This window comes from Mixophyes fleayi, chromosome 6 (genome assembly GCF_038048845.1).
Source record: "Mixophyes fleayi isolate aMixFle1 chromosome 6, aMixFle1.hap1, whole genome shotgun sequence".
Taxonomy (NCBI): domain Eukaryota; kingdom Metazoa; phylum Chordata; class Amphibia; order Anura; family Limnodynastidae; genus Mixophyes; species Mixophyes fleayi.
Window position 1 is genome coordinate 60,267,914 of NC_134407.1, and position 10,213 is coordinate 60,278,126.

Consider the following 10,213-nt stretch of genomic DNA (forward strand, 5'->3'; position numbering starts at 1 on the left):
AAAATATAATCTTGGTTTTGGCATTTGTGCACATTATTGCAGGGTGCAGTATAGACACCCTGATCCACCCATTCCTGGACAGGTTTCTTTATTTTCTAATCGCACACCCATAGTTGATGCCATCTTACAAATCACCACTGCGACTTTATAAAAACTGTCACCAATCTTTATAGTTTGCCTTTGTAGATTTCAACTTGTCAGCGGAGACCACACGCCCCTGTCGGGGACATATTCAGCTGGTTAACGCTATTAACAAGCAGTATATGCAAGTGACTATTGCCCCAGAATACTACAACCCAGTGAGACAATTGTGTAGATTAAACCCGACTTTTGATTGAAGACCTCAGAGATAATTTTATATACTTAAATATAGTTATTACGTTTTTTGTGCCTTTTATACTAAATAGGCATTTATATTGCTACAAAACTTATATCATTAGTGTGCAGATATTCTGGTTTGCACCCAAACCTAGTAGCAACCAGAAAAGACTTGCCCTAGACAGAATGATGGTAGATGGTAATAGCTGGCAATTAGGAATCAGCAAGCATGAGGTAAAAATAGAGGTTTTAAAACAAATGCAGTGTTCACCGATTTACTACAGTATTGACATTCTCCAGTTATTACTGCCGGCAGAAAAATGCATGAATTTAATGACATTTCAAGACAACATGGCCTGTGGATAGCACTATTCTATTGGAAATTAAGGGTGAAACTTCATTTTACTAGAGAGCAATCAATATAGCTACTTACACATTAAAATCACCTGTTGCTTACACTCAGTTGATACAACCATTTTATTGTTTATACTTATATATGCGAGAATGCAGCCTCTCACTCAATAGAAGCTAGTGATGCCACTAGTAAACTGATTGGCTACATTCTCATATAGGCTCAGACCACAGCTCTTGTGTAGGCGATTGGTACACTTCAATAAGCATGAAAAAATAAAAAATGAATTCACTATGCAAAACCGTGTATTACTGAACATCCTTAAAAATAAGTCTGAATTGATAAGAAACAGAATATATCTCAGTTGCATCTATAGTTTTTAATCCCAGCTGTCATCTGTGCACAACCAATGGTCTTTTTTAAATACTTAGATAAGAAACTCCTACTAACCCCATATAAATATATATATATATATATATATATATATATATATATATATATATATATATATATATATATATATATATATATATATGTCAGACATTGTATGTAACACCCCTACGGAGCAGAATACAAAAATTACCTACAGAGATAGCCACAATGGCAGTCAATACTTTGGGGTGGGGGTGGGGGGTTCAAATCAGTGTGAGACCCCTAAGGAACCTTGCAAGCTGCAGCTCTGTGGTGCTGTCCGGGTTGAAATCTCTGCTGATTTTAGCTCGCACCTCTAAAAAGTTTCTCAACCATGATTACCGGTATTGTGAGCAGTTACACATAGCACAGGCCTCCTACAGTGCATTGTGCTGAACTGAATTAAAGATGTGCATCCAGACTGAATTTGCCGTGGAATGCCATAGACCCTCCAATTAACTTGTTTGGCTGAACATGTATGCAACCTATTAAAAACTTTTACAGTAGAAATAAAGAGGTATAAAAAAATATTTTATTCTATCAATAGCTTTGAGGAGTTTGCTTCGAAATTGGCTCTGAACACCATTAGCAGGATTTTCCAGATTATAAGAATGGTTTTGTAAGAGGTTTTTTGTTTCTTTTTTGCCTGCCCCCCCCCGACCCCCCCCTCAAAGTAAATGTCCGTCCCTGATCTTTCCAAACAGCTCACATAGGCCCAAAATGTCACTGGTCAGGGTCTTCCAGTGCTGCAAATTTCCAGGTTCGCAGCGATCAAAATTCAAAGTAACTTGCAAATAAATGTTGTATTCCTAGATCTCACGTTTCATATTTGGAAACTTTTTAAGCAATTTGTTTGCTTGCTGTGGCTCCATCCAGCCTGTGGGTTTATCTTCATTTTGGCCCAACATTCGAGCAGCCTGCAAGAAAATAAAAACAAAAATGATCTTATTATATAAAACTTTATTTATCAGTATTAAAAGACACCATAGCCTACAGAGTAATAAATACTAAATGGTTTTCCTCAGATTCACTCCAGTCAGCACACTAGTACAAACAGCGATCCAATGTGAATATTATTAACTGTGCAAACTGATGTTACCCATAGCATACATTCCATTGATTTTTCCTAGTACACTTTCCAAAATAAAACAAAAAGGTGTTTGATTGATAAGTATATTTCATTAAATTTAAACTAGGTTATGACCAGTTATCACTCACCCAACACTAGGCAGATGGTGTAAAAGAAACGATGTTGGCTGAAGATGTCAGAACAGGCAAAACTAGCAGCATATTTAAAACTTAATATTTGTAACATTCTAGTGAAATTCTTGCATGTGTTTCCAGACAAGATAACATTCACTGGGGCATATTCAATTAGCTTTTGGATTCGCGGTAACGCAAAAAGTGCGCGTTCTTGCGGGTATTACGGTACCGCATTAACTCGGATTTTCGTTCGCAACCCTATGGGCTGCGAACGAAAATCCACGTTATTGCGGTACCGTGTATTACGTTTCGCGGCTGTTCCGGCGCGTTGCCACAAATCCAAAAGCTAATTGAATATGTCCCACTGTGTGTTACAGCTGTAATTTTTCTATATTTACCATTTTGCAAACTTTTATGCAGTTACCATCTTATTATTATCTTTTATTTATATAGGTGCCACAAGGGTTCTATAGCTCTGTATATAGGAGGTTAGAACATACAACAAAATGACAATATAACAAAAAGAAAAGGACAAATGATATAAATACAGACAAGAGGGTAAAACTGAGTATGGGAGCAGATGTGGGGGATGCGGAGGTAGCAGAATTAGGATGAAGAGGCTTGTAGGCTTGAATGAAAAGATGAGTTTATGGGCATATTTGAAAGCTTGGAGACTGGTAAATAGTCCAATTGGACATGAGAGCACGTTCCAGAGTTTGGGAGCAGCAAGGCTGGGGTGGCAAGAGGTAATCAGTGAGGAAGTGAGGCAGCAAACATTGGCTGAGCAGCAGGGAGTAGAAATGAGGTTGGATATGTAGGGGTGAGGGGCGTGGTTGAGGGCAAGGATTTTGAATTGGATTATGAAGTGGACAGGGAGTCATTGTAGTGACTGACAAAGGCAAGGTAGAGTGGCTAGAGAGGAAAATGAGTTGGACAGTAGCGTTGAGGACAGACTGAAGTCGGGAGAGATGGGAGAAATGAAGGCCAGAGGGGGAAAAGTTACAGTAATCAATGACAGATACTGAGTGAGTGGAAGAGAGTTTAACTTGTATCCTGGGTGAGAAAGGGCCTGATCTTGGAGATAATATGAATTTGAAAATGGCAGGATATGTGGGGTGAAGGAGAGAGGTGTTGAGGATGACACCCAGGCAACGGAATTGAGTGACAGGGGTGAGGGTGGTATCGTCAACAGAGAGGGAGAGGAAGGTAAGTGAGAAGACCTTGGAGGTGGGAAACAATGATTTCTGTTTTAGACATGTTCATCTTAAGAAAGAGCAGGGGGGACATCCAAGAGGAGATGGCTAACAAACAACTGGAGACACAATAGAGGAGAGGTAGATTTGGGTGTCACTGGCATAGAGGCGATATTGGAGGCCAAAAGAGCTGATGAGATCAGTAAGGGAAAAAGTGTAGAGAAAGAACTGCAGGACCCCAAGAATGGACCCTTGGAGATGCAGGCAGGAGTAGAGACAGAAGGAGAGGTTGGTGAAGTATGAGGTGAACCATGCAAGGGCAATTCACAGATGGCGATGGAGTTGAAAGAGGAAAGGGTGGTCAATGGTGTTGAATGTCATGGAGAGGTCTAGAAGGATGAGTTGCAAGAAATTACCCTGAAATTCGACAGTGAAGTCATTAGTGACGTTGGTGAATCTTTTGGGTAATAAATCTAATAAGAGTATGAATATCCTATGTACTGGCATGAGCATGCTCATTCTGAGCCTTAGAAATTTTCTGTGACATCAAACTGATGATCAGCCAGCTTTGCATTATTGGAATATGAACGATCATGAGTTTAGTATCTCAAAATATTCAGCCTATACCAACAACTAATTTAAATAAATACCTTATGTATTGAAGCAGGAAGTAACTAGATGCAGGTGGAGAGACAGTTTCTCAGTTTCAAGAATGGTGTGTGATAACTGTACATTGCAATTTGGCTTAGGAACACCTGTCTGCTGGATAGTTTAAATAGAAATAAAGAATAAGAAAAAAAAAAAAAAAATAAGAAAAAAAGTTACCTGTTCTTGGGCAACACAATCATTGAAAATCTTGATCTCCTTAGAACAAACTGTGTCACTGAAAGCATTCTCTTTCCAACATGCCATCAACATTGACATTTCACTTATGCATGTTGCCTCTAGGGGAGGAAAAGAAAAGTCACAAATTTAACTCTAATTAAAAGGGGCATATTCAATTCCGATCCGCACTACTGCTGGTAATACGGTACCGCAATAACACAGATTGTCGTTCGCAGCCCAAAATCCACGTTATTGCGGTACCACGGATTAGGTTCGCGGCCATTCCGGCGCGATCCCACGGATCGGGATCGGAATTGAATATGCCCCTAAGCATTTATTTGACTCACCATATATGTGAAACAATGCTATAAGCAATTATTGACATAAATAATATTTGAAATAACCATTTATATAGGTACTTCTGTATGGATTGCTTATTATGTACATAGCATATGCCTTCCGAATACTTAAAGCATGATATGTCGTAGTAATTTATTTTACATATACCGCAAGTGAAACAACTTACTGACATTTTCAGATTCCCTTAAAACATTGTAGCCACCATTCCCCAAGGTTAGTACAAATAGCCTTTTTATCAAGTATTTACTGTACATCAACAAAGCCTAGCCAAAACACTCTGATACTGGGATTCCAAACAATAAAATAAGCAAATTGCCCCCACTTATGTCTGACAAGAGGTCACCACATCAATTTTGTTGTTTCCTGCAGTATTTACCATCATTAAAGCTTGATAAAATAGAATTCTATGAGAACGCTAGTCAACACACTACATAAAGTATGGAGTACACTATGGCGCAGCACATCTGAGACTTGTTAATAAACGCTTTTTAAAGACCTTTTAAAGCAAGGTCAAATTACTGCCCATGTGAATGAACCCTAAAGATGATTCATCCTGTATATCTTATCAAATACTTCAATTGAATAATACACCGATATAGTTTTCAGTTGCAAAATATGTATTTATTAAATTGAGTGCAGAATTTGTCTTATACACTGTATAATTTATTTTTACCGTGCTTAAAATGTCAAGTTTCGGTTCACAGATATTTACAGCTCTAGTTATGCTATAAGTGGCTATAGCACATAAATGACTACTATAAATACAGCGATACAAGTGGTGAAGACTATTAGTTACACAATTATTATTATTATTGATAGACATCTGCATACAGCACACAGGTTATATTACACATATCATACAAAGCTCACGATGGTGGTTTGTCTACGCACCTCCAAGCCTATTGCTCCGGCTGGCCACCTTGTCAGCAAGCACCAGTGGCCGGCTTGGCTTCAGGACGGGTTTCCCATAGCGCCGGCTCACTAGTTTGGCCACTTTAGTATGCAGAGTAGGTCCCTGGGACGCCATGACACCCAAGGACACCGCAAAGCACTGTGGGAATGGACGCTGCAGTGACGTCACTGCTGAGTACCCGCCCTCCTAGCATTCAGCTCTGCAGGGCTGCTGTGTGTAATGGGCTCCACATATAACAGACAGGCATTACCTGTGCTGGTTTCTCTTACAGGTCTCATGATGGCAGATATTACATGATTTTAATTACGAAATTGTAGCAAAGTTTTTGCAACATCTCTCTCCCTCTCAGCTCAGTCTGCTCATTTTATATAGCGCCATTAATTCCACAGCGCTACCTACCAGTATGTTTTTTTTGGAGTGGAACGTACTAAAAGGATGCCAATTGACTACTATGATAGCAAAATTAAATTTTATATTTTTTTTAAAAAAATTGTACTTCTGAATTATATTTTACACACACTTATTGCTATTGCTTATAAGTTTGGTCATGTTTTATATATGGAATGGTGGCCGATTACTTAGGAATGACAGCTGTTTTATACACCATGTCAGTGCAGAAATGTAAAAAAAAAAATGGTGTTCTGTTATGGAAGACACACTTATTTCTCCCAGATGCTCTAATCCCACACACTAAATCCTTTGCATATGCGCTACTCCCACACCTATACCCCACTAAACAAATGTCATAAGGTGGCATGACAAACAATTACTATTAAATGACTGCTGTTTTATACATCATGTTAGTGCATAAATATCAATAGAAAGTTGCATTTCTCGCATAAAAACAGCCCTGTTTGTCCTAGATGCCCTAATCCCACATACTAAACTCTTTGCTTATGCACTCCCCCACACCTGTATCTCACTACACAAGTGAGAAAATGTGGAATGACAGACGATTCCTATGGAATGACAGCTCTTTAATACGCCTTCTGAATGACACAGGAATATATTGGAGAAAATAGTCAAAACCATTAAAGAAATAAAAAACAAGGAACTGCAGGTACTCACACAGAGCAACCAAATATGGTAGCCACAGAGTGAGTAACCAAGTGAGAAACCTTCCTGTGTGCTAACAATATATAATTCTGCCTCACAGCACTGGGATCATGAGTTTGATTCCGGACAATGGCCTTATCTGTGTGGAGTTTGTATGTTCTCCCCGTGTTTGCGTGGGTTTCCTCCGGGTGCTCCTGTTTTCTCCCACAATCGAAAAACATACTAGTAGGTTAAATGGTTGCTATAAAATTGACCCTAGTGTGTGTATGTGTGGCAGGGACTGATGTGAGTTCTCTGTACAGGGCTGCAGAAATAATGGTGCTGTCACGACTTTCACTAGGAATATCACTGACTGGTATTAGCGGAACTAAACTGAGAGGCGCGGAGTCTAACACACCACCGGTGTTCACCAGGGACCCCCGCAAATAGGTTTGGGCTTTGCTGCGTGTGATGCGCAGGTCGCAGTTCTCCCAGATAGTTACCAGCACAGTGAATGGAGAGTAGTCAAACAGGCCGAGTCAAAACCAGAGGAGCGCAGTACAACGGAGAGAAGGCAAATCATAGTCAGGAACAGTCCAAGGGTCAAAACCAGTGCGGGCAGCAAAGAACAAGGGATGATCCGGAAGAGAAGTCAAACTATAACCAAGGAGTCAATACACAGGAGTAACACAGGAACAACAATGCTGGAGCTGGATGAACCAATACTCTGGCACTAGACGTGTCAGAAGCTGCTTTATATACCCTAAGGTGCCTCCTGATTGGGTTAGGGAGATTTTGGCAGTCAGACATGCTGGCTGCAGACAGGTGAGCAGAGATAGCGTTCTGCTGCTAGGCAACAGGACGTGGATTGCGGAGAGAAGGTGTCCATCTCCGGCGCCTGTGATGATTTATTTTTGTGCAAGTGGTTTCAATTGTGATTTGTTTTCTCATAGGGTGTCCCTTTAAAATGGAAGATGCAAAGTCTCCAATTTGTAGGTTTCGGTATTAGGCGTTTGATGATTTAGCTGAAGGTCTGCAAAGGATAGAAGCCCGAACCCTCCAACTAAGACAGTACACACTACAGAATTTTCCGACCAATGTGTTATCTACAACGATTGTACCTACGACTGAATTTCTGATTGGTTGATTCACACGTGTACACTACACGTTTTCAATGATTTTTGCATGACTAATCGTCCAACCAGCGATTTTTGTCAGTCATAATGACGTATCAAGAGATTGTGACTCGGTACACGGTGGACCGATATATTGCATCCCTGCAGCAATATGCAAAATAAATTTACATAAAGGGCTGGACATCACCGGCAAAAACTCCCACAAATTCATATTCCGGAAAAAGGAAATACATCATTCTATAGCACATCTTTGTGCATAGTGTACGTTTGTTCGCAAGTGCACATTTACTACGGTTTATTTTAATATAATGGGCACAACTGGCGTAAAGACATCATAAACTTAAATATCATCGTTATTTGGGGAACTATCAGTTAGTCAAGTAATTGGTTGCGATTTTGTACACACTGCAGGATTGGAAAGACGTTGGAATGAGATTTATAGTTCTACTGAACAATCAAATGAAACGATGATCGGTACTTTGGAAAGACTATCGTTCATCATTTAAGTATACACAATACTGCAATATTGTCCCAAATTGTCATTTATCGCTCGATTGAACAAATAGTTGGCTGAAAAACCTGTAGTGTGTCCCCAGCCTGAGTGGTGTCCCCAATCTCAAATCACAGTTTTTCCAACTGTTTGAATTTTCCTGATAAGAAAAAGGGGTGCTTTGACAGATGAAGCTTCCACATCTTTGAAGTAAGGGCCAAAATAGGAAATTGATATGTGGTTAATTGCCTAAGCTTAGGGAGCCATCAGAACTAGTTCCTAACAAGCATTTTCAATGTCTACCCAGCTCTCTGTGTTGGTTGTAGAATGCCAAGTCAAAAGATGGCTTAACCGATTAGCATTATAACATGTTTTGAACAAGGCGAGACACAGACCTCCTGAGACCGATGATTTAGCCAGCACTGATCTTTTCAGCCTTTGTCGCCAACCTCTCCTAATACATTTACCATATGTCTTTTGTAGGTTATTGATCATTCAACTTAACTTATGAATTGGGAGGGTCTGAAATAAATAAAGAATATGTGGCAGCATCCATAATATATGTTGCTTTCCTTAGGCCCGGGTCGGCAACCCGCAGCTCTGGAGCCACAGGAGGCTCTTTCAGCCATCTGCTGCGGCTCCGGCATCCGGGTGTCAGTGGCAAAGGGGGTGACAGAGCGCCTCTCTGTCACCCCCTTTGCTAAACTAATTGCGACTAACTCTGGCTGAATGATGCTGACGTGACCCTAACGTCGCGTCAGCATCATTCAGTTGACAGAGAGCACGCGGAGGAGGAGAAGAGAAGATCAGAAAAGAGAAGAGAAGGTAAGTAAAAAAAAATAATTTCTTTGGGGCTGAATTATAAAAAAGGGACCTACAGGAGGGGACTGCATAATAAAAAATGGGCAAAACTAAACTGTGCGGCTGGGGACGAAAATGCAAATACAGAATGCTGCTCAGGAAGAAAAAAGGGTTGTCCCTCCCTTAAATATAAGTGTTATCATCATTTTAGATGTCAAAAAGGTTTTGTGGCCCCCAAGGTTTTTTTCTCTGGAAAACGGGTCCAAATGGCTCATTGAGTGTTTAAGGTTGCCTACCCCTGTCTTAGGCATTTAGGTCTTGGTTAACTTTGTTGATTAGATGGGTGATATTTGCTCAGAAAATTTGTTCATACATCTTGGTTATTGTTACCCATGATATTTTATTGATTAATTCTTCCAATGAAACTTAAAATGTAATTGTAACAGCTTTTATCTATGTTCTGATAAATGCAAGGGAAGAGTTTTTGATTATTTTCATTGACCTTATATATCGATTGAGTGGCCAAATCAGACAACTCCTTAAATAAGTTTGGAAGGGAAATTAGGGGACTTGAGAAGGTTATAAGATGTCATCTGCAAAAAGATCAATTCGGTGTTGAGTTTTTATTGCTATTCCCAATATATTTGGGGCTCATTTATACATCCTTATCAGGGATGTAACTACAATTTTGAGGTCCCAATAGAACAATTTTAAAGGGCCCCCAAAGTTTCTAGGAAGAGTCACGCTCCCCTTACCTCACTTGGCTGGCCGCCTGTCTCCTTTTATCTGCTACATTGCTATGTACCACTTTGTACTTTCTGGTCATAAAGGAAAATAACATCACAGGTCCTTTCCACTCTGAGCAGAATTTAGTCAAGGAGCGTGCAGGAAATTGTGTTCACTTGCCGCAGCAAATAAACGTAGCGCTGAAAGACGCTGCTCTCAAACATATAGGTAATGGGTGGCAATGTCCTTTTAAATAACGGAACAGTAGTTATTCCTGTTGAACAGGGAGAAAACATGTTTTTTTTTAATCAGAAATGATCAGTTTTTACATATAAATTTTAATCAACTTAAAACCACTACTTTTTACATTTCACATATCATCATCTAATAGTGGTCTGTCTAACATAATCCTTTACTCAGTAGGTACTTGACTAGTTAAATTGAAAAGCT

The 10,213-nt window shown here is 39.8% G+C and overlaps 1 protein-coding gene across 1 annotated transcript; it reads right to left on the reverse strand.

Moving 5' to 3' along the window:
- Window positions 1–1,595: 1,595 nt before the first annotated feature.
- Window positions 1,596–5,725, reverse strand: CHCHD1 (coiled-coil-helix-coiled-coil-helix domain containing 1). The gene is made up of 3 exons (XM_075215206.1): window positions 5,554–5,725; window positions 4,303–4,421; window positions 1,596–1,998 (listed from the first exon to the last, which is right to left on the reverse strand). Exons 1-3 carry the CDS (start codon window positions 5,687–5,689, stop codon window positions 1,891–1,893), a joined length of 363 nt encoding a protein of 120 aa, XP_075071307.1. The 5' UTR covers window positions 5,690–5,725; the 3' UTR covers window positions 1,596–1,890.
- Between the last annotated feature and the right edge of the window lie 4,488 nt (window positions 5,726–10,213).